Source organism: Heloderma suspectum, chromosome 4 (assembly GCF_057233095.1).
Source record: "Heloderma suspectum isolate Gila_16-S chromosome 4, 16-S_ref, whole genome shotgun sequence".
Lineage (NCBI taxonomy): Eukaryota > Metazoa > Chordata > Lepidosauria > Squamata > Helodermatidae > Heloderma > Heloderma suspectum.
This window is the reverse complement of record NC_139461.1, coordinates 81,435,516-81,460,428: the sequence shown is the minus strand read 5'-3', so window position 1 is coordinate 81,460,428 and position 24,913 is coordinate 81,435,516. Positions and strand designations below refer to the sequence as shown.

At 43.2% G+C, this 24,913-nt stretch overlaps 2 protein-coding genes across 11 annotated transcripts in view; one reads left to right on the top strand and one right to left on the bottom strand.

Annotated features, from left to right (window-relative positions):
* Positions 1–3,723: 3,723 nt before the first annotated feature.
* On the bottom strand, positions 3,724–24,745 carry NDC80 (NDC80 kinetochore complex component). Of its 4 annotated transcripts, none has more exons than XM_084849773.1 (17): positions 24,662–24,745; positions 23,075–23,189; positions 22,365–22,454; positions 21,455–21,581; positions 20,809–20,981; positions 18,196–18,298; positions 17,320–17,406; positions 15,146–15,239; positions 13,823–13,929; positions 13,546–13,690; positions 12,878–13,083; positions 10,312–10,464; positions 9,518–9,607; positions 8,967–9,059; positions 8,105–8,235; positions 6,681–6,783; positions 3,724–4,712 (listed from the first exon to the last, which is right to left on the bottom strand). In XM_084849773.1, the coding sequence occupies exons 2-17, from the start codon at positions 23,173–23,175 to the stop codon at positions 4,569–4,571; spliced, it is 1,947 nt and encodes a 648-aa protein (XP_084705899.1). In that variant the 5' UTR covers positions 23,176–23,189; positions 24,662–24,745; the 3' UTR covers positions 3,724–4,568. The 4 variants fall into 4 exon arrangements, with proteins under 4 accessions (XP_084705899.1, XP_084705898.1, XP_084705897.1 ...); XM_084849772.1 differs by lacking the exon at positions 24,662–24,745 and adding an exon at positions 23,798–24,371; XM_084849771.1 differs by lacking the exon at positions 24,662–24,745 and adding an exon at positions 24,207–24,371.
* The window catches only part of METTL4 (methyltransferase 4, N6-adenosine), a 35,232-nt gene continuing 34,372 nt past the window's right edge, over positions 24,054–24,913 (top strand). For 6 of the 7 annotated variants that reach the window (XR_014790143.1, XM_084849780.1, XM_084849775.1 and 3 more), the window contains exon 1: positions 24,054–24,524. The gene's annotated coding sequence lies outside the window, so the exon portion shown is untranslated. The other variant, XM_084849776.1, reaches the window with a different exon arrangement.

The window sequence follows — 24,913 nt, the reverse complement described above, 5'->3', positions numbered from 1 at the left end:
CTGGACCAGATGGTGCTCTGAACGCCTCTACCAATGGAACTGCATTAATGGTGGTGTCCAATTCATGACGAATCTGAGCGACTTTATCCTCAAAGTGCCGCGCAAATTTGTCACAGCGTGCTACTGAGGGTTCCACCGTCTCTCTCCCTGGCCCAGAATGTAACAGGCCACGAACCACACGGAAAAGCTCCGCTGGACGACACTGAGAAGATGCAATGCTGGTGGAAAAGAACTGCCTCTTTGCCACCCTCACCGCCACAGAGTAGGCTCGATAGTGGGCTCTTACCTGTGTTCGGTCAGACTCAGCACAAGTTTTCCTCCACCTGCGTTCTAGCCGTCTCCCCTCTTGCTTCATTGCCCTCAGCTCAGGTGTATACCAAGAAGCTGGCCGGGCTCTGCTCAGAGGGAGAGGGCGCTTGGGCGCGATCGTGTCAACCGCCCAAGTCATCTCTGCATTCCACAGAGCGACCTGGGCTTCGACAGGAGCACCAGCCATACCAGCAGGAAAATCCCCCAGAGCCCTCTGGAATCCATCGGAATCCATTAATCTCTGGGGGTGGACCATTTTAATAGGTCCCCCACCCTTGCAGAGGGGAAAGGCCGCCAGAAGTCTAAACCTCAGCAGGAAGTGATCTGACCATGACAAAGGGACAGATGTTAATTCCTCCACTTTCAGATCACCATCCACATGCCCAGTCGAGAAAACCAGATCAAGCGTGTGTCCTTTTATATGCGTTGGGCCGATGACATGTTGGGACAGCCCCATGGTTGTCATGGCGGCCATGACGTCCTGAGCCGCCCCGGATACAGCGGCCTCGGCATGGAAGTTGAGATCCCCCAGGACCATCATCCTAGGGGTCCTCAACACCAAGTCCGAGACCACCTCCGTCAGCTCAGGCAGGGAGTCTGATGGGCAGCGGGATGGGCGGTACACCAACAGAATCCCTAATCTGTCCTGGGTACCCAACACAAGGTACAAACACTCAAAATCTGCACTCACAATAGAAATTAAAAGTCTGGAGAGCAGGAAGCCTGGAGGGGGAGATTGAATTCCTATAGACCATGGCAACCCCCCCCCTCCCCTCCAGTCGGTGTTGGTGCTGCACCGAGTACCCAGGAGGGCACAGCTGGGAGAGAGTGACCCCTCCCAGTTCCCCCACCCAGGTCTCAGTAATACATGCCAGGTCAGCCCCCTCATCCACAATCAAATCATGGATGAGGGAGGTCTTATTTTGTGCCGACCTGGCATTCAGCAGCAGCACCACCAGACCTGAGGGCAGACTGGTAAGGCTGCCAGGAACCATCAGGTTGGGGGAAGAACCAGAAGAGGGGACAGCTGTAAGGTGTCTAGCCCCTCTTCTCCTCAGCTGGCCTGTTAATCCCCCAATGCCATACCTCCCCCTGCCCGTGACCACAGTTATGGTGGCACCTCCCCGACCCCCTGAGTTGCCCAATAGTCCTCCCAGGCACATATTAAAATGTTAGGATATAAAATGCACAACAGTTTAAAAGAATATAAAAGAGATAAAAGAGAACAGCAGCTAAGAAGGAGCAGATAGTCCACGTTTGCCCCTTTCCCTTGTCTTTAAAGCTGCTGCCCTCTGCTGCCGCTATTTGCTGCTGGTATTGTGGCTGCTGGTGTCTCTGGAGAGGCAGGTGGGTGAGTCTTCAGATCTTACGCGACTCCAAGTGCGACGCTAAGTGCGCACTTAGCATCGCACTTGGCGCGACGCAGAGGCGCTGCCTCTGGCAGCCTCTCCTTAAGTACCTGTGGGCGGGGGCAGAAGCAGGCTCAGGCTCAGGATCCACCTGGTGCAGCTGCTGGCTGGTCCTCCTTCCCCAGGCTCCTTCCATCATGTTTAAAACGATGTTGATTTCAGTTTGGTGAGTACAAAGTGGCAAATGTATAAACCTTCTATGGCCCCTTTAATAAATAGGTATCTGCCTTTGGGGTCTACCATGGTACTTTCTACCAATATAGGAAGGGGGGTTGCAAAAGAATAGCAACACCACGGGCTTTTGAAGAGCCTGTGGCAGTAAATTGTTGTCCAAAATTCAGATGTTTCAATACTGTCTTATGTCTATTAGCGAGATGCGTCTCCTAAAGAAATATAACATCAGGAGAGTGCTTTTAATTTCTATTGTGACCCTTTTCCTTTTAACAACTGTGCCTAAGCCCCTAACATCAACGGAATAGTATTTTAGGTCACCCATGTATATAGTGTTAAATACCTTTAACAATATGCCCTTGGTATATAAGAGAATCCAAAATAGCTGTAAGCAATGACAGGACGAACAGACTCCAAATAAGTAGCACTTTCAACAAAAACACACAACTTTGTAGCTTATACCAAGAATAATCCCTAAGAGAGAACTGCACATAAAAATTAAATTTTCAATTCACAATGCATCATCAAACCTATAAAAAATGAAATTACAGCAAAGTCTTATATCTGGAGACATCAACTCTGTCACTAAAATAAACAATTGTCCCATTTGAAGCCATATAGTTCTTCCTTTTTACATATTTTTTTATTTGGGGGCCAGTAAGTTAATTTCTGCCTGCACCTGCCTAGTGTCAGGACCTATAAACAAGGTGTTCTTTGCCTGATCCTGGGTAGGTAAATCCACTCCAACCCTCATTAATTCTGTGCTAGGTAGATGGATAACATTTGATTCAGAACCCAATTCATTTAAATTTAAGGGCGCAATGCTACAGCTGCTAGACAGCGACTAGATGGCCATAGGATTTCTCATTTTCTGGGAACCAACTGCATAGGTGGCATGGTTTATCCCCTTCTGTTTGTAAGAGCAGCACGAAGCAGGGGAAAAGGGGGCGTTCCTAGGGGTGGAGAGGGAATGGTGGAAGCACCGGTATGCTTCCTATGTGCCGTCTGGCCTCCCCCCCTTGCGTCAAGCTGCTCCAGCTAGACAGCCAGAAATCGGCCATCTAGCTGCAAATGCCCCGTTCCCACCTCCTCCTTGAAGCCACCCTTAGATGCCCGAAATCGGGAGTCTAAGTCAAACTGCAGGGCAGCCAGAGCATGGAAAGATTCCTCTCCTCTGCACTTCAGCCACCCTGGATTGGATAGGAAGTCGGAGGCAACTGTCTATCTCAATAGGATTGCACCCTTAATATAGAATACTGTCCTGAACATAGCACAGGTGGAATAATTTGGGGCAAATTATGGTTGGGCATTGCTCATACAGTTGGTCAACTAAACTACATGTTCCGACTGGATTGCTCAGTTCATCTTTAGAAGCTGTTCTCTGGATGCTGCTGCTACCCACAATGATGTGAAGGGGCTACCAGGGAAAGAGCTTTCTCTGTAGTGCCCCCCTTGTCTAGGGAATGCCCTCAGGAAGATCCTGGTGTATTCCAGGCATCTTTGCTATATACATTTATATGCCATTTTAGGTCCTTTCTTTTCCAGAAGGCATTTACTCCTTAATCTGCTGTTCTAATTATTAACTTTACTGCTGGCTCTTTGATGTTTTAATATTTTGATATGTTCATTGTTGCATGTCATTGTTTTGCATTTTTTATGATTATAAACCCCCACAAGGGCATCTGCCAGTTGGGCTGTATATAAATTTAATAAATAATAATGGAAGAAATTGAAACTTATGTTGTAATTGACCAGGTCACAACCAAACTCTGCGAGCATCATGAGTCTTATGGTAACTTTTAAGTTGTTCACAAAATCCATATCAGTAAAATAATGGTATGCTCTTTTATTCTGAAGATTTGGATAATGGACTGAGGAGTGAAATTTACTAGTGGATCAGAAATGCAAGGCATTCATGTACTGAAGTAGGACTGGCACTGTACTGCTGCCCCTGCCCCAAATTTACATGCTCAGGATAGCCCTAACCCCCACGTATAAGCAGCTGAAAAGTGGTCCTTTTCAGACATCTGCACTCAGTGCTCAGATGTTGGGACAGGGCTAGCAGCAACGTCATTCCTACTTTAACAAGTAACTGTCTTACACACCTCTAATACAAGACAGGACTTTAGAGTCTTGTTTCAGGAAAGCACCGAAGATGATTTTCCACTCAAAATGTAGTAATCGTTACCTCAATTGTTGTAGTACATAACTGTTTTCTTTATGTGTCCTTGTGTGCAAACATGTGTATGTTCTAAACTGGGGTGAAGTAAGGGGGCTACTACAGTCTGCTAGTCCAGGGCCCCATCATGGCCTTGATCCAGCCCTGTGTGAACACACATGCATGTCCACCCATCGATGACACCAGCAGCTGCATCTAATATTAGTCCTACTTAGAGTAGACCTACTGAAATGAGTGGGGCTTGAGTTAGACTGACACTGGATACAACCCCAAGTGATTTCACCATTACCTCATTCGAATTAATTAAACTGACAGAAAGGGATATTAAGAATTTGTTACATTGCTGGATCAATTAACAGCTATAAGGAGTTATTTTATTTTACTTTCAAACAATTCTCATATATGAAATACACATATTATATGAAAGAGCAATATATTTATGTAAATAAAGCATGGTTAAGCATATAAGAAACCTTTAGATCAATATATAGATAACATTTTCACTCTTGTTTGTCTGAGGCATGCAAGGCATCGGTCTTCTTTTTGTAACTCTCTAGGATTTCTCTCAAGTTAGCCAATGGATCTTCCAACATATATTCATGAAATTCTCTATCAATGTTTGCATTCTGTTCAGTCAGGTACTTCTAGAATAAAATTATAAAACGTCAGATTATAATCTAGAACTTGGTTTTAGTTTATATTTCAGATTTCAGTTTATGTTTCAATAGCTGCATATGAGAAGTCTCAGACCTTAGCAGACTCATTGCAAAGCACAGCTGTTATCTGTAAACATTTGATGTTTGTATAAAACAAAAGATGCAATTCTGAAATTGTGTGAAAGCAAGGTAATATAAGTAGTGTTGAAAACAGGGGTTATCTACTTGCTAAAATGCTTGCCCTGATCTATGCAAGGGCCACATGCAGAAAGTAAGAGGATCCTATATGCACATCACTTGGTGAATCAGTTACCATTAGCATAAATCAGATGAAGACATATTTTATCTGCACTGCTTTTTTTTCAATTAGATGACTATCTGAATGCACATGTCCATCCACTTTCTGGTGCAACTAATCATGTGTAACTAAACACAACTACAGCTGGTTCAGGCCAACTATGTCTGAAGCATTTTGAGAAGACAAACACTATGGTTTTAATATATAGCCATTTTGCTTTCTTTCTGAACTTTCAGAAAGCACAAGCCCCTGCTCAGTAGGTGGCTCATTTGCGCTCAGTGTGGGAGGAAGAAGCCCTAGCTACTTCCTGTATAGTGCAATTGGCAACATGCCATTCAGTTGTACAGCAGAGCTGGGTTACCCAGGACCTATCTGGGAGGGAGAATTCCCTCTCTGGCCTGCTCCTCCAGCATATAAAGGAACCCAACACATGGCACCAACCGTTGCTGTTGTTATTATTAATTACATTTCTATACTGCCTCATAGCTGAGGCTCTCTGCAGCCTTCCCTACCCTCCCAAGAGATACTGAATTGCTGTATGCTATGGACATACTGTATGTTGGCCTCTGGCCGATGGGGCTGGAAAGAAATTTCAGCCACCTGTGCGATTGTTGGGCCCTTTGTGATGAGAGTTTTGTCTTCCACATAGTGATACATGTGCTCAATAACTTTGTCACAATCTTGTGTTGGGAGCACTGGAAGCATGGAACATTTTGGGGGAAGCAGAGGTTGTGGGACCCTGGTCCTAAAAGGGGGCTCCTCATAAGGGATTCTGGGGTCAGCTATAAGGTCACAGATTAGTATGCCTGCCACACACCCAGGTGGCAGGAAGGGCCCACATGATTTTTGCACACTGTGGTGGTCCTTATACTCTCATGTTGCCCCAGCAGTTGGACTGGGGCAGAGAACCGGCCAGCAGTCAGGCAGCCCAATGATTAAATCCAGGCCCTACACTATGCCAAAGCTATGGAAGCCGTAGCAAATAAGGGTATGGCCATTTTCATGCATAAGCCCATCTACGAGTTATTGACTCCTCTGTCTCTCCCAACCAACAGTGCTGTAGGTGCAAAACAAAATTAGGGAAAAAAACAAAAATTAAAAGCCCTTCACCTATGAGCCTTAAACATTATAGATTCCAGGTTACAAGAAAGCTGATATTCCAGCATGCATGTGAGAATAGGAGGATAGAGAGTCAAGCTCTTTTTCCACATTTATGTAAAAACCATAAAGCTGCATGTACTGAATCAGATTACCGGTCTATTCTGACTGGCAGTAGCAGTACCTGATGCTTTAACTGGACATATCAGAGACTGAACCCAGGACCCTCTGCATGCAAATTTTATGCTGTACTACCAGTCTTTGTACCGTCCACATGAAAAAGACACCACAGTGTCTTAAAAACCAGGGGTAGGCAGATGTTAGTTTTCCAGATGTTTTGAACTGCAACTCTCAGAAGGCCCTGCCAGCATGGCCAATGGTCAGGAAGAATGCTGGGAACTGGAGTACAAAATATATGGAGATCTACTTTCTGCTCACTCCTATCTTAAACTACACATGGCCTTTTATGAACTCTTAAGCATTTAAAGAATCACAGATCAAGGTTGCTTTGGGTTCTCAACATCAAGAATGATAGTTTTAGCTAGTATAGCATGACTCACCTCTACAGACTCAAGGTGCGTAAATATTAGTTCTAGAAGATGTTGTAGATTTTTGTGCACTTTCCGGCTCTCTTCTGACGTCGTTTGCATAACCACTTGGAATCTGGGGAGTAAATACATCATTGCCACAATTTCAATGGGCTTTAATTTCAATGGATTTAGGTGTATTAGTGCTTGATTATGGCCCTGTTTCCCATACATTTGTTCAGTAGTTACTTTACAAAGTCTGTAGAGTTAAGCGGAACATAGGCATAGTTTTTAATATATTATATCTAGCTAAAGAACAAAGTTTGTTAAGAAAACACACTTAAAAAACTCAAAAGTTAAATTCTTGCCATTTCACAAAATATGTTTTGTGTAGTCAGCTATTTCTCTGTTAAAAGGCAGGAGATAGTATAGTGGTGTGGAGGTGAGGAAATACTGAAGGACCTGCATAGAAAAACCTTCCTCCTATCTAAAAATGGCAAGAAATATTCAATGGTAATAAGTTTAACTCATAGCATAATATACTCTAAGCTAAACAACACTTAGTTAAGATTGCTCCATCTAAGTAAGATTACTTTAATCCTCTATTGTGCCACCCCCCCACACACACTTCAAATCATCCCTCTAAAGCAGGGATGGGCAACATGTGGCCTCCCTGGCAGTTTGTGCCCCCCCATCCAAACAGATTGTGCTGATTTAGCACAGAATGAAGGAGCACAGAGCATGTACACATTAAAATTTTTTAGACCACCTTTAAAGGATAGTGTGGAACCAAGTAATGCACTCCCCCATGCACTTTGTTTCCTTGCTAAATTGGTATATTTGCTACATCAGCAAATTCATCACCATTGGGAGAGTGGCCCCGGTAGGTGGCAATGCACCTACCTCCCAAAGGTTACCCATCCCTGCTTTAAACTCACCTTTATTGTAAAACCTATGGTTTATCCACTTACAGAAGAAGTCTGTGTATGTTTACGTGGAAGTTCAATAGGGTTTACTTCCAAGTGTGCACAGGACTGCAGCCTTAGTCTCATCTTTACTTTCTTTCTTTCTTTCTTTCTTTCTTTCTTTCTTTCTTTCTTTCTTTCTTTACTGTAAACCATGTAAATGTGCAATTTTTGTTACTCTTACCTTTTCTTTGCTCCACTGGAGTCTCCCAAACTGCCGACATTTAGACTGTAAGCTACCTTTTAAAGCACCATGTTATATAAATAATGAGTTTACTTGAAAATAAGTCTCACTGATTTGAAAATGGAACCTATATTCAAATAAATGTGTTTAGGACTGCAACTTTAGAAAGTAATATTCTAAATTGATTTGTGCAACATGAAGAGAGAAATGACAAAACATACAAACAGAATGAACAGGCATTTTTTTTAAAGCGTAGGATGAATAGTACAGCATCTCAAAAGCCAGGGCTATATATTAAATCAGCTTACCTGCACTGAATTTCATGTAGCTCTTTCATAGCTTCACTGACACCTTCATTGACTCCACCATAAAGCAACGATTTATGTTTCTCCAACAATTCCAGCTCTTTGTTGCCTTTCTCTTCTTCCTCCTCAACTTCCTGTGAGAGGTGTATGAATTAGTACTTCATAATATGTTAATGGTATTACATGTTTGTAAGATGTACACAGGCCCGATCTATCAAAAGAGGAAATGGGATTAGAAATATAATGTTGTGGCCTTGTTTCAATCCTGTGTATTGTTAAAAAGAGTTACACATCTTTTTCTTTAAGGTGATTACTAGCCGATGACATTAGCTGCCACTCAAGCTGTAGATAAATGGGAGCTGTGAAGACGCTTGTGGGATCTGTTGTAGATGCTTCTAGACAAGACTTTCATGGTGCAATTGTCCTGCCTCATTCACAGAATTTAACTGGGGGTCTACATGTTGTTTTTCATTCGCAACCATCTCGTCTTTTCCCACTGCTTCTTCCATCTTTTTTCTTACCAGAGAAAATCCATTAAGGAAGGAAAGATGGGACAGCTTCACAATATCTTTTGATCAATAGCATTAGAAGCCATTTCTCTAGAAGCATCCAGAGTCTGAAAGTGGTTGTGGCACCTTTCAGCGAAGAAACAAGAGGCAACACCTGTCCCTCACATACAGTTTTATTTTGTGCTACCAAGCAACGCCTGACACTTGAAGTCAGTTACTTCTCACTTCCTGACATTTCTTTAAAGCAAAACCTTCTCTTTCCTAGAAATTACTTTGAAAAGGTCTATTTACAAATACATATCACATATATTTATAGTGGGTAGACCAACCAGTCAGATTAGAAACATTTCACCTACCTTCATTTTCTGCTGACATATATTTTCCAGTTTTTGGGCTTCTTCTTTTAGCATTTTCACACTGCTGTTCTGCTCTGCTTCCATTGTGCTTACCTTAAAGAATGTGTAATTAATACAATAGTAAAAAGGCGAACAAAGTAGCTGGTGTCTTCAAGTTCAGTCTTTTTCTTTGAAGTCTATATTCACAGTGGTGGCAGACAAAAGTCAGTCCCAGTGTTTAACAAGTTTGGAATCAAGCACCCTGCCAGATTTGGCATCTCAAAAATCTACACTTTTACTTTTCAGTTATTTAGCCTACATACAGAGCAGAGTTTGAAAATGTGTAGGCTGCATCTGTTAAGCACCCAGAAGAGTACAACAATCAAAGCCCTCAACAATTCCTGTCCTTACTCTATTATCAGCTGTGCCCTCTCCTGCCTACTAGCTACCTGTACTTAAGCTTGTTTTGATGACAGAATTGATTAGGGAGGACAGGATAAAGAAACACAGATATGCATATGCTTTGTATTGGAGTTCATTGTGCAGCAGGGCTGAGGTATTTAGACACTCACCTGTTCTAAGGTATCCTCTAAAGCAATTTTTCTCTTTGTAGCATTAGTAATTTCCTCTTCAGTCTTGTTTATGAGATGCATAAGGGGAGCCTGCCATGATTATACAAATATAGAAAAAATAATCAAGTGTTTGTGTGTTCACAAGGTGCAGTTACTGTAGTTTTATGGAGTTTTAAGAAATGAAGCATTTTAAATGGAGAGTTCAGAATGAGTGAAAGATTTCTCCATAAACTGACGGGATCTCTCATAGGACCAAATCACTAATGATCTTGAGAATCCTTACAGCAGGCCATACTCTGAGGAGGCCTGTTTAAAGCATTTGAGACTACTTTGAAAGATCTTGTGATAATTCAAAGAAACACACACACAAATAAACATAAGAAGAGCTGTGCCAAGTGAGACCAACAGCCTATCTAGTCCTGCATCCTGTTTACCATAGAAGCCAGCCAGATGCCTCTGGAAAGCCTACAAAGAGAACATGAGGGGAATAAGCCTCTTTCACTACTGTTCCCAGCAGCTGATATTCAGAGGCATGCTGCTACATAAAGGTAGTATATAGCCTTTCAGCCACCATATTCCAATAGGTATACAGTGCTTACGCCTATTCTGGTGCATAGTAAATAGGGCTGACAGTCATTGTGACAAGTACATTTTGCCTGAAATCTGTCTGTAACCAATGTTAAAATCCTTTGTTCATTTAAATATATTAAAACACACATTTGAAATTTGTAAAAGCTCTTTTTAAAGAGAGAAATTTACAGTGAAGTGTAAACTTATATGTGAAATACACTTACACGAATCTGAGTTCGGTATTTGGCCAGACAATTTGGCCCTGCATCGGGATTAAATTTAATTTCAAAATCAAGGCCACCAGAATTCTCTGAACTTATAGGAATTAGCTTCAGCTTCCGAGCCAGTTTATGGTAGTCTGCCAATGTGGCTTCAATCTGTTAAGGAGAAAAGGAAAAGCCAAAGAGTACAGAGGTATAACTTTAAAACCTTGCAGCTATTAAATTATACAGTAAGAGAAAAAGACTGCTTCATAATAATTCAGGTTTGTATTTTTCAGAGTATCAGTATTGTCTTCAAATGTATGGTTCATACTTGGACATAAAAAGGGTGTGATTCAGCACTTCAGTAATTATTAAACTGTTGGCCAGATCATAGCCTAAAGAGGTGCGTTAGCTACATTAACCAGAAACTGAAAATATGCACCACTGAAGCCTGGCAAAAGGAACAAAAGCTGTCCAAATTCTGCCCCTGCTTCCTTTGCAGAAGACAAGGAATAAATACAGATTTGTTACTATGTATTAAGGCTGTGCACAGACCGCCTGCTTTGCTTTGCGATGCTGCCTCAGACTCGCCAAATCAGCCCCACTTCGACTACGAAGTGAGATTCAGATATCCAGATCACTTGGTTTGGGCATTTTCCCACTGACTTGCATGGGAAAACACAAATGGCCACAATATTTTCAGTTTTCATGATAAACGCATGAAACGTGGGGCCCTCTCTGTTGACATAGAGGGGATCTCAACTGCAAAATTTCAGACAGTTTGGCCCAATATATTTTGTGCTAGGTGCAGCTGAAATGTTTTTTTTCCACAAAAACTCTCCAAGCAAAGAGCTATACCTCTCAGCCCCACACCGCTTCCTCCTCCTGCCTGCTCAGCTGTCTCTGGCCTTGTTTCCACAACAATGGAGGAAGCTAATGGAGGAGTACTGGATTTTTTTTAAAAGGAATCAGCTTTGCTGCAATGTGATCCATGCAGGGCTCCGCGAGCCAGTTTTCCGGAGCAGTAAAAATTGCTTTACAGAACATAATCCCTGGTGGGGATGGGAGTTGGAGTGAATGTCATTTGACTGGCAGGGGCTGCTCAACCAATAGGAGAAGCTCCCCCCCCCTCCTTAAAGTCCAGATGCACCTGCATTTTAGGAGCAAGCCTCATTGACCACAGTGGGAGTTCCTTCTGAGTAGACCCACAAATGCTTGTGCTGGGAAAGACAGCAGAAAACACAAAGACAGAAACCAGCCCCCAATTTAACCCGCTGGATCCCTATAACGAAGGGTCCAAGTTTCTTCTCAAGGCAATAAACCAAACAAAGGAGAATCGGAGCCTCGAAAGCGTGCTGTGCCTTGTCAATTGAGGGGGTTCTCTGTAAGTTCTGTGGGCATTAAGAGGGCAAGCCTCATTGATCACAATCGGAGTTACTTCTGAGGAGACACTAATGGGTTTGTTCTTGAAAAGAGAGCAGTAAACACAAAGACAGAAACCAGCCCCCATTTTAACCCACAGATCTCTATAACGAAGGGTCGAAGTTTCTTCCTAAGGTAATAAACCAAACAAAGGAGAATCGGAGCCTCAAGATCACGCTGTGCCTTGTCAATTGAGGGGGTAAATTGCTGGTGAAAACAACCCAAATGACTGCTAGCTGTCTCCTGCTCATGAGGAGGAGACAACTAGCGAGGGGCGGGGGGGGGGGTGCTGTGCTGGTGGTCTGCTGTCCTTGATAGCAGACTAGGTAGGGGGAGGAATAGGCGCATCACCTCCCCACTGCCTCCTGCTCATGGGGAGGAGACAGCTATCGAGCGGCAGGGACATGCACCACACCTCCTCCTCCTCCTGCCTGGGTGATTCACAGCACTTTTTGCATATAAGTCTATGTGCACTTTTCAAAAAACCAACAAACATGGCGATTGCAGCAGAGGCGGAGGGGCTGGCAAGTGGAGCAGGCATTGGGGGCATCTGGGGATCCTGTATGGGTTCTCACATCCCTAAGTAACACCACCAGAATAATCTCTGTCTCTGAAACACAGCTGTTTTGCTTCAGCTATTCAGTCCCCCCCCCCACCCCCCACTGGCACAGATCGGAGGTTGCTAGGTTACATTCAGCCCTGATTTGGTAACTAGAGTTGCGCTCCCTCCTCAACTCCTCCCTGAACTTTCTCAAGTTGATACTTTTGGCACCAGGCTTTCTGGGTTGCTCAGAATGAATCACCGATTTGGACAAAGCACTTCTTATACAAGCTGCTTCGCTTTGGGGTGCGTTGTTGCTATTCTGCTCTGCCTCGTATCACACAGAGGCACCTCCGAAGCAGTTTGCTTCAACTGCTCTCGTTATTTGTGCTTTGGACCGAGGCGGTGCACAGCCCTACTATGTATCATATCCTTGGCTGCTGCAACCCTTAGACTACCCAACAAAAGGGTCCTCATGAGCAGCCAATTACTGTTCTACCACCAGAATTAAGTTCTACCATTTAACCCAGCATATGAGGAATAAAATAGCAGCAACAGAATGTTAAAGGTTTTTGGGGTGAAAATAATCATTCATTTCAAAACTTTAGTTTTAGATTCACATACCGCCTCCTTTCCTCTAGCATATTTTAATTCCTCATTCCACAATTGATGCTGTTCTGTCTCCAGTTCCTTGGTTAGCTTATTGACTGTCTGCTGCAACTCCTCTATTTCACGATTTAGTCTTTCAATATCTGCAGTGGAGTACTTCTGATTATCACAGATGAGCTTCAGATGAGTGTTCTCCTGTTTCAATGCTTCAATTTCCATGGCTAAATTTAAGAGGAACGTATAAAGCATAGTTGGGAAGACAGAATGAAAAACTGACAGTTACAAACAACATTAAGGAGGGGAAACTATAGCAAACCCTGAAATTATCTCACACATATGCACACAGTTCTTTTGGGGCCTTACATACGAAGTGCATAAATATGTACTTGGTATACAAGACCTTGGTAATATAGTTTGGAGCCATAAATACCTTATGAACTGTAAAAAGCATAATTATAATTTTATTTTAGTTGTAAAAAATCATAATCGTATGACTAACTCACCTATGTATACCCTCCCCCAAAAGTTTATAAACAGCTTTCCTATTTCTACGCAGATCCGTTCTTTGGAGGCAAGTTTTTTTTTTTTCATGTCAAGATCTGCATAGTAAATATGTTCTTTTAGAAAATTCTTGGTTGAGAGAGAATGAAATAAGTTACTAATTATCAGCACTTTGTCCTCACCAGCAGCTTCATGCTCCTCAGTAATACTCTTTGATTTTTGACTGATACTGTTTGAGTGCGATTCCAGGTTGGCCATATAAACTTCATATTTCTTAACATCTGCCTGTAAAGATGATTTCAGTTTCCGCAGAGTCACTAAACGGTCCTTTTTCATAGAAAAAAAGTAGGGAAATTCCCATTCAGTTAAGATTCAGCAGTAAAATCAGATTTTTTTTTAAAAAAACTACAAATGCAGGAATAATCTTCTTGCCAAAACCATTTAGAGCCATTTACTAACTGGTTCACTTTCTCTTTCCTTCTCACGCCTTGCAATCTCTTCATTCAGCCTTTTCTCTTCCAGTTCTAGTGCCTCTACACGATTTTCATGTGTATTAAAAAGATCCTCTGAAAGAAAAAGCAAAATAACCTTCTAGTCACTCAGCGCATTAGTTATACTGAATAAAGAGGCTCAGAACAAAAACATTAGGAAGCAAGCTTACTTTTGCTTCAGTAGATGTGACTGCAAGCCCCCCATGGAAGCTGCTGTCATTAATCCACCATACGTTTAACATCAAGTTGTTTAACTGTAAAACAATTATTTTAACTATACTTCATATTGGACAATTTGTAGCTGCTTTAAATTAAATACAAGTTAAGGGTATTTAATAGACTAAAAATTTCAGTTAACTTTGATCATTTTCATTTATTTAGTACATGTATATGCTACTTTCCATCATAGAACTAAAGATGGTTACATGGGGTTGCCTGGGTGGTCTCCCATTCAGGCACTGACCAGACCCAAACCTGCTTAGTTCCAGCAATGTGGCTGCATCATGTACCCTCAGACCATGTTCTGAGATTATTTTTTTATTAAGGTCGAACTGTTTATGATATGAGTAGAATAACATTTCTGTTCCGTAGAAAAACTCCTTGTGCTACCAGATATAAGGGAATACCTTGAGGAAAGATAAGCAGATAACATGTATGGAAACAGCAAGAAGAGGACAGGCCAAATTTCAAGGCAAGGTGGTAAAGGCAGCAAGTACATGAGGGTGAGGTCAGTCGAAGCGACAAGCTTAAACTATTTCGTCACATATTTCTCTGCTGCCAAGACATACTGCTGCACTGCATACTTGACTGAAGCTATTTGGGTGACTTAGGACGCGATCCTATGCCTGTTTAGACAGAAAAAAGTCCTACAGTTCCCAGATATCCCCAGTGGAAGTTGTAGGACTTTTTTCTAAGTCCTACAACTTCTAGCACTACAACTTCCTAGCAGATTGCTAGGAACTGTAGGACTTTTTTCTGTCTGAACACTCATAAGATTGCATCCTTACACTGCCACCTTTACAGGACATCAAAAATATAATTTTATCTGTATGACCTCTAGAAACCAAATCTAAGTATCCTGGTCAATAGAAACGAAGAAAAGGGAGTTAGGTAAAGTGAGACATATACCACCATTACTTTAAACTGAAGAGGCACACTTCAACAAACTCACTATAGTGTAACAAGAAAAATTCTATTGAAGAAGCTATAGAAAAGAACGTGGTAAAGGAACCACAAGATTAAGAATGAAATCCCATTAATTTTACTAGGTTTTAAAATGAAAACCACTTACTTAGTTTAGAGTGTATATCAGCATCAAATTCTTCAAATGTGTCTCCTCCCCTCATAAAATGGTCATAACACTTTACAGTATACTCTAAAAAGAGCTGTGGGCAAAATGATTTTAGGGATTATTTTAGAAGGTGTACAAGCTAACTGGCATTCTATTACAGCTCAATTTTGCAAAATAATACAGTTATAAGTTTAGGAGACTAAAGTTGCAGACTGTGCTTTCTCTCAGGATTTGGTAAAATCAGCTGAATTTCAGTCAGAGCTGAAATGGAATTTTACATGATAAATCTTCAAATTTTGCGTTTGTATTTTGAGGAACACTAACAACACAAACCTGTGCTCCAACTACACAGGCTGGAGCACTTTAGGATTTTGCGCAAGTCTTCTACACTAGCGTATGTTGGAAATACACTACTGCTGGGAGTCTATACCAGGGGATTGCAGGGATATACCAGTGGAACATTATGCCAGCATATGGAGTGGACAAAAAGGGGTTGTACTGATACCTTTAAGTTACTGTGAAATCTGTAGAGCATCTCAGCTGCTGAAGTTTTGCACCCAAGTGGGCTGTGGCATCCTTATTGTGTGCTTGCGGGGTTAAGGTAGGGGCAATGTTCTGGCATAGTCTCTCTAACACCATGCAGGTATTGGATCCTTCCAAGCTTTGCTGATTGGGGGAAGTTATCAACATGCAGCTCCTCAACTGCCATGGATGTTGGTGGAATTGCAAACCCTGACCATACTACACTGATGCCACACTGGCACAAACTGGCTACTGGCACGGAGGGCCCATTTAAATGCCTTGAATAAGACTTACAGAACAATCTGAAGACTGGAAAAATTCAAACTCTTTACAATAGGCGTGGGGGCTCTGTGACATTCATTACAGGTAGTATTGTTTTAAAAGTGCCTATAAGTTTATTTTCACAACCAGACTGCAGTTAGGAGAATTTGCTCAACACTGTCTTCCATTACTTTTTAGCTCTTAATTTCATCTTTCTTTTTCAAATATGTTTCTAGCACTAGGGTTGCAAGAAAAGGCTTGCATGCCATAACATGGAAGTACTTCTATATCAAACACTACCCAGTAAGAACTCCCCTATTTTAAGCAATAGGCTAAAACATGAGTGGGCAACTTGCAGCCCTCAGATTTCAGAAGTCATCAGCTCCAGCAAGAGTGATCTGCCTCTTCATGAAGCCAGATGGGTGGGGAGGAAGAGGGAGTGTGAGAAAAGGGGATGGGGGAGGAGAAAAAAAGGTATGGTTCTACCCACAGCTTGCTTTAGCTCCTCTCGCTGCCAGCATGTAGCCCCTGACAGATTACCCCCAATGGAATGCGCCCACATTAAAAGAAAAAAGGTTCCTTGTCCAAGGCTAAAGCTACCAATTAAAAATGGCTACTTGAAATTAATGACAGAGGCAGTTGGAAGGCCTTAGGAAACACATGACTACTCAGAGGTAAGCCCAATGTGTTCAACAGGATTTACTACAAGGCAATTGTCATTATTTATATACCGCTTTTCATGCTCAATGTGGCTTATAACAAAGCATAACAAAAAACAAAAATATGTTTCTATACATATTAAAGAGTATTCTGAACAATAACAAATACATAATAAAGGAACAATTAATACCATTGCCAGCAAGCACAAAGTGAAACACCCTCTGGCCTTGCTAGTTAGCAGCAACAATGGAGCAAAGCCTTTTGAAGAACTTTAAAGGGAGGCAAGGCCAGTTGTTAGGAACAGAGCAAGACACCCTCCAGCCTAGATGGTAAGCAGCAGGTAGCCGAGCTCTCCCATGTAGAAATAATTTGTGCCAAGGAAGAAATAACCTCTTGGGATGGCACAACGGATGAAGTCAGGGAACGTGATGGAAATTTTGTTGTATTTGGTAGGTGGAAGACTTTAGAGAAATGGTAAATGTATTTATTCCTGAAAGGACAATGTCCAAGCCTGGAATTTGCCCATAACACTAACTAAAGCTTGCAGTCACCTGAAGATAACAGTCCATGATATCATTTAACTTAGTTTACATCCAATTCTCTGGAATCCACTAGAAAATTATAGTTAAATAGATCAAAGAAGGATTTTAAAAATCTAGACCATGGCTTTTTTGAGCTAGCTTGCAAAAGTAGTATGTATTCTACAAGTTAGTTAGAAATTGTTATGATACCTTGTTATGTACAATTCCATCTTCAGTCTCTCCCAAGGTCTGTCCTTCATCAAATGATTGTGGGTTTTCTTTCATAGAAAAATACAACTGAATACAAGACAGGAGGTAATATATTAACATGTATAAATTAGCAATATCCCATAGAATGTAGCTGTATAAAGATGCTAGCTAGTTCTTATACTAGACCAGTACACTACAAGAATGAAGGTAAAAAGTAGCTTGCTTTACATGTAAGCAGGTTCTCTTAGTAACAATGAAGCTGTACATGTTTGTTGTCAATGCTTTTACCAAATTAAAAGGAAGGAATGTGCATAGTTAAACTATGAAATTCCCTACCACAAAATGAAGTGACAGCCACCAATCTGGATAGCTTTAAAAGGGGATTCAACAAATTCATGGAGGACAATGGCTACCAGTTCTGATGGATATACAGTATGCTACTTTCAGTATCAGAGGCAGTAGACCTATGTATATCAGTCACTGGGTGCTACTGCACACATCCTGCTTGTTGGTCTCCTACAGGCAGCTGGTTGGCCACTGTGAGAACAGAATTCTGGAACAGATGGATCCTTGGTCTGATCCAGAATGGCTCTTATGTTCTTATGCAGTAGTAGGATTATGTGGATACTACTGCTTTGTGTAAGCCTTCCCAACATCTTCTAAAGACAAAGTAGTTCTAGACATTTAAATTGCAATAATTTGGCCACCAAATTTTGAACAATTTTGAGCCCAAAATGATGTATGTATTTTGAATTTAGCCAACAGACATTTCCATATGTATAATCACATCACAATTAAGTGAAAAATTAGACTTCTGGTGTGATATATTTGCAAACCATTACAGAATAAAGAGATATATTCTGCCAGTTTTGATACCTTGACACAATCTGTCAGCCAGACTAATGCTGCTACGATCTGGGGCCACGTATGTGGTGCTCCCACTGTGTACATAGAGCTTTTTGACAATGCAAAGGGATACCTATAACAAAAATACAGAAGTTATGGTAACACATTTTAATTTTTTTTAATTACGAAGTATACACACAATTTAAGATTCAAGTGAGCAAGTATAGTCAGATATGCATAGCAACTGCACTTTTATTTTTAATTAAGTATCAAGTCACTTCCTCCCAGGGCCCAAGGCATTTTTCTGCCTGAAACGGACTAGCAAATGGCGCACCATCCCAGTCATGGCGTACCCAAGGCTGGCCAACTGGTTTTGGCAGGGGAGACAGAAGATCCCACAAGAACCATTCCTTCTCCCTGGCAGTAAAAGCAGAATAATTAAATAACTATTTCAAGTTTGTCAACCTGGAAAGATAAAGAATTTATCTCTGCCGGACTTCAAAGAGGAAGGAGAGACACGCCCATTCAGAGCGGGGGGAGGGGGTAGCCCAGATGCATAGAGAAGGGCTTAGGGGAGCAAAACCAAGACCCAGATTCAGAGGACCATAAAGTTGGGAGAGAAGGGGAGGGGACAACAAAAAACTAAGCATCTCAGATGTATGGAAAAAATCAAATTCAGGGAAAGGGAGAGTTGGAGAGAAGGGGAGGAGACCGTAAAAATAGATAAAAATCCCAGATGCACAGATAAATGGAGAGCTATAAAGAGGGGAGGTGTCAACTAAATAAACAAATATATCAGATGCACAGATAAACGGGAGGTGGAAAGGAGGAAAACATCCCACATGCAGAGGAAAGGAGAGTTGGGGAGAAGGGGAATGGACAAAAAAACAAATAAAATTAGAATCTCAGATACATAGGTAACTGGAGAATTGGGAGAGAAGAGGGGAGAAGATAAAAGAAAAATCCCAGATGCTCAGAGAAAAGGAGAGTGAGGGTGAAGGGGAGAACAACAAATAAAATACAAATCTCAGATGCACAGATAAATGGAGAGTAGAAGAGGAGGGGAAAGTGAAATAAACAAAAATCATAGATGCCCAGATAAATGGACTACTGAAGAGGAGGGTACAGCAAAATAAACAAAAATCAGAGTTTCACAGATAAATGGAAGGGGAGGGGAAACAGAAGGAAAAAATCCCAGATGCACAAGGAAAAGGAGAATCGGGGAGTGGAAGAGAGGCAGCAAAATAAATAAAATAAGAAGACCAGACACAGAGATAAAATAGAGAGAAAAGGCGCGTTGTACAGAGAAATGGGAGGGGGGGCAGCAAGGAAAAAGCCCAGATGCATAGAAAAATTGAGAGTTTGAAAGAAACAAAGATTTGGAAAAAATGGAAGGAGACAGTAGAAACAAAGCCCAAATACAAAAAAGAAAACAGCAACAAGGCAGAGGAGGTGGAGTTAAGCAGAGTGAGTGCTGAAGAAAGCCAGAGAGAACTGTGAGGCTGATGGAGGCAGGGCTAGGAGGCTATGAGTCAGACTGAAAGGCTCTGTGAGCTGGAGGTTTTTCTGCCTTAGAAGCCTGGGTATTTAGTCTTACCTCTTAAATACCCATCTGAGGTTAAATACCCAACTGCTTTTTACACGACGCGGTCGCAGCTCAGTATCATATGCTCTTTCTCATGCTCTGTAAAAGGGGGTGAGAGGAATGGACTGCCCCACTGGCTCCTTTCCCAATGTTCTCCTGATCCCTGTCCCTCTCCCACATGCAGTAGGAGTTCAGTGGAGCAACATGGATAGAAGGTGGTAGCAAATGGAACTCAGCTGGGCTTCTGTTTCTCTGGGATTGAAGTGCACCATGCCTCAATCCAATTTAGAGAAACTCAGCTAGGCTGGGCACTCCACAGCTGCTGGAAGGTACTCAGCATTCCCTTCATGGGCAAGGTGGCGGGCAGCAGACAGGAGCAATAAGCAGGTGGGCAGAGCAGTGGGCAGCAAGTGTGCATGCCTGCTCAGCCACTCCCTCTCATCTGCTGCCTGAGGCAAGAGAGTTACTTTGCCTCATGGTAGGGCCAGCCCTGCTGTCCCCACCCCAAAGAATATACATTTGATTGCACAACATGAATAGGAGCCCATAATTACACTTTAACCATCTCCTGCTACACAAAATGGTAAGGGAGGAACATTTTTCTATATTTGTGATAGATACCTATGGAGTGACAATTCTAAGATGAGGAAAGCTACATTCCTGTTCCACTTACCTGCGGATAAGACCCCTGAACATATATAGGATTGCACTGTTGGCTATTTATGAGTAATGAGCCAGTGGACTATAGCAGTAGTTATTCAAGATTAAGTAATCCCAAATATAAGGGAGTGCACTCTTCAGAATATGTAACATGTTATGTTCAGGGTCTTTGTATTTGCCTGTATATCCTAAAAACTGGGAAAGTTAGAAAAAACTTGAATACAACGATCAAGGGGAAAATCTCTTTTTAAAAAGTTAGCTCAATTATAATAAACCCTGGGATATTGTTTTCCATTTTTAAAATGTACTCCAAGTTATTGATAAAGGTTATTCCAAAAAGTATGCTAAGTTATATAGCAATTTTTTTAAATTGAAAAAGTATATTTTCTGTTACTCACCCAAGCTCTTTAAAAATTCTTGGGATCTCTTCTTCAAACTTAGAACTGGGAAGCTCATAAGAAGGGCAAAAGAGTTCATAAATAAAAGTGAAGATTTTCACAAAGTCCTTAACAGATGGAGTCTGGAGTGACTTCACAGAGACAGTAGGACCATATCCATATGTTATAAGAAACTGAGAAAACAGAGAGGTATTCCTATCATATGTGGTAGATTACATGCCAAATTACAGAACACTGTGAAACCATATATAATCCAAATTAGCACCTTAATTCAATTAAATTAATCAGAGTTATTAATCATATGAGTTTAACTGAATAAGTTCACATATATTTTCATATAAGAACATACTTTCTTTTTAGATGATGCTCAAGTCACAGAGGCTGCCATCTTATAGAAGAGGCATTCCTAATTGTGTGCCTAGCACCTGTGGTTTTTGAATGAATGTATATTAAGTTAATTAACATCTTTAAGAAGTCTGCTTCTGAGTTATTTATTTAGGGCTTTCCCCTGACTTTTAATCTTACAAGAATTTTCTCAAAGTAGATCAATCAGGTGGCACAATGTTTTTAATAAATCTAACCAAGTAAAATCAAGTAAACATTGCAGTGCCAGTCCAAATGCAAGTAGTTTACAAGCTTTGCATACATCACAGAGTTGACGGATGCATTGCTGAATATATGCTTTGTCATGAAGTGGCCTAGGTTCTTTGATCTTCTCCATACTTCCAAATGCACCATACTGGCTGTTTCGTAAGCTTCCAGGGCCACTGGTTCTAAAATCAAGGCAGAAAGATGACAATCTCAAATTAACTGTGTCATTCTTAAGTTCTAACTATAGAAACAATATTACTTGGACACAGAAAAAGCACATTACAAAAATAAGCCAGATTTAGAAATATCAGCCAACAGAACATCTGTCAGACCTGCCACACCACAGTATTCCAGCTAGGTAATGAAGGCATGGTGTGGGACTTTCCTGATTCTTCAGAGCTGTGTGAGTACTTGATGTTCCTTCCAGCCTAATTAAAAGTGCTATACTGCTCTTCTCCTGGTTTGAAAAATAAAGCAACACAGAACTCTCCCAGATGCTGGAAGAGTACTTGCAGTTACTCCAGCCTTCTAGATGGTGCTCTTGCTTATACACCCACATGTCCATTTGTCTTAGCCAAGTTCTGCCAACTGATGGCATTTCAAGCATTGCTGTCACCGTGGGCAGACTCTAACAGGCACAAATGCCTCCACCAATTCTGTTACGCAAGTGGTCCCCACCACTTGTGCAGTGGTGATTTAGCACTTCTGGGGCAACCGAAAATTAGCAGAAACATTTGTTTCTGGTAGGAGGCAGGTCAGCAGAGCTCACATTAGGGTGCTCTGCTGATCTGCCTCCTCACAGAAATGAGCGTTTTCACTAGTTTGAGGGCTTTCCTCAGGAAATGCTAAATGTCCCTTAAGTAGTGGCTCCCGCTTGCACAACAGCATTGGTAGGACCCACTGTGTGTGGAAGGGAATCGTGGGGGTGTAAGCACCCCATTGGATTCTGCCCTGTGCTACATTACCTTTTGCCAAAAAAGCTGGTTTTCCTTTCTGATGTCCCTGGTGCATACTTCCCCACACTCTGCTTTCCCACAGTTGTCCTCCTGTCTTGCCTTGAAAAGAAAATAATATTGATTTTGACAAGTCATAGAAAACATTTAGTTGTATCCAGTGATGTCTTTCTGCTAGCACAAATGACGTTGCGCTAGCGGAAACCAAGTTCTGAATTATGTGCAAAGGGAGAATCCAACTAAAGTTCTGTTTACACAAGTGGTTGTACAGCCACTTGCAGATCTTAGGTTTGCAAACTGGTCTGCTTGTGCAATGAGATAAGGCAGTGGAGCTTCACTAGGAGAGCAATTTCTCCCAATAACAGTATGTTGGATTTAGGTCGGAGCCGGCTTTACATTCCATTCCATACATCATCTGCTACTATCAAACTGTGAAGATGTTATTGTTTACATGTTTGCATAGCTATTTTTTTCCTCTACACATACACACACACTTTACACACACATATATTAAGCACAAAATGAGACTAGATCACACACCAATGTCTCTATGCTGTTATTTCAGCAAGTAAACTTTTTTTATGTGCTCAGACTTGACATGAAATATACGTAACATCTTTTAGAATAGAATCAATATAAAAACCAAACACCACCCCCACTGTCAAAATGCGTGCTCTGGAAACAGAAGGAATCCCCATCACAACAGCGATTATATATCTTACGGCTGGGGCGTATGGAGTGCACCCTTGTTGCTATCGTGCACCCTGAGAGGCTGGATGGACTGCCGGCAACTGATGCGACTGGTACTTGAACTGCGCCTCATTGTTGTAGGGCGAACTGCAATACAAGCGGAGACAGCGGCCTTGAGGCAAGCCCGCTAAAGGAGCGAGGATACCGCCCTGTTAGCGGCAGAATGCGGGCGCGGGAGGAGAAGGACTAAGCAAGCCCACTTTAGCGCTTCCCCCGCTGCGACTCGGGGGTGGGGAGTTAACAGATACCCTCGCTTCCTTCCCTTGCAGGAAAAGGAGCCTAAAAAAAGGCCTCGAGAAGCACCCTAGCCGGAGGGAAGGAGAAAGTCGAGGGAGCCAGACTGAGCGGCTGCGAGTCCTCCCCATCACCCTCGCCCCAGGTTAGACAGAACTCCAGGGAAACTTTCCGAGAGCGGCGCTGCCCGGGTTCCTCATCAGGGCCAAAACAGACATCCGTCTCTAGCAGCTGCACTGGGGGCGGGGTGCTGTTTTTTTCTCTAGCACAGGGAACCTGAACTGGATCTTAGAAGTCCCCTCCCCGCCCTCCCCCCGCCAGCTAGGGTCCCGATCCGCCCAAAGAGAGCGGCAGCTCCTAGATACGGGTTCAAAGCAACATCTATTTTGACCCCCCAAAAGGAGTCAAGCAGCGGCTCGGGGAGCGCTCTGGTTCCTTACGGCTGCAACCTTGGCGCTTACCTTGGAGCAAGCCCCACTGAGCACAGTCAGACTTACTCCCGAGGAAAGAGGCTAGGAATGCGCAGCGTAGAGTGCAACCTTATGCATGTGTAGGCAGGAGGGGAAGTCCTACAGTTCCCAGCATGGCTGGCTGGAGGGGGCTGGGAGCCGCAGGCCTTTTCTCTGTCGAAGGCTGCATAGGGTCGCGCCCTCAGGCGTCTTCCCTTCCGGCGGCAGAAGGCGAGAGGGCGCTCCAGCCCCTCAGGCTGAAGCCGGGGAGGAAGGAGCGAGGGCGGCCTCGGAGCGAGGAAGGGCAGAAGAGCCCCGCGGCCGGCGAAGCGCTTTTCGAGGGGGCGCAAGAGCCACGCGCCCGAGACCACCCGCCGCGTCCTTCTTCCCCCGAGCTAAGGGACGGCGCCCAACAACCGACCCTAGTAAAGCGCTGGAAGACCTCCGGAGCCTTCCCAAGGCGGCCCCGCTCCCCTCGGAAGGCCCCTCGCGTCGCTCTTCGCCGCCCTTCCTCGCCTATCCCGGCGCCGCCGGCCGCTTGTTTTCAAAATCGCCCGCCAGTCACCACGCCAGCAGCGGCGCGCTCTCCTCCCTAGGCGGGGGTGGGCGTCGCTTCCCTCAGAAACAGGAAGCTGCGCGCCGCGGGGGCGCGCAGTAGAGTTCCGGCTCCGCGGTCATCTGCGCCGGCGAGCGCTTGCGCGGCTGAGCTCGCGGGTTCACGTCACCGCCGTTGCGCAGGGTAAGGTGGCTGCGCCCATGCGCGCGAAATCTCCCCTAATGCTGTTTTTCGGGGGAAGAGTCTCAAGGGACCCGATCGAGTTAGGGGCCCCCTTGCCTCGACCACTCTGCAGTGGTCGCGGCGAGCGTTTGCCTTACCCCCGGGCTCATCCGCTCAGGGCGATCGATGCTCTTGAAATGCTCTGTTAAACCCGACGAGGCTGACTTCCTAGCCGAACGTGCGTATGATCCGGCAGCGCGAGCGAGCCCTCGTTGAAATCTCACCGCAGCCACGAACTCGCATCTCTTGGACTCGGCACGCCTGTAATAGGAGGATAATAACACCCCTCTGTCTACATGGCTGTTGAAAGCATAACACGATAACGTGCACGAAGTGCTTTAAAGACCACA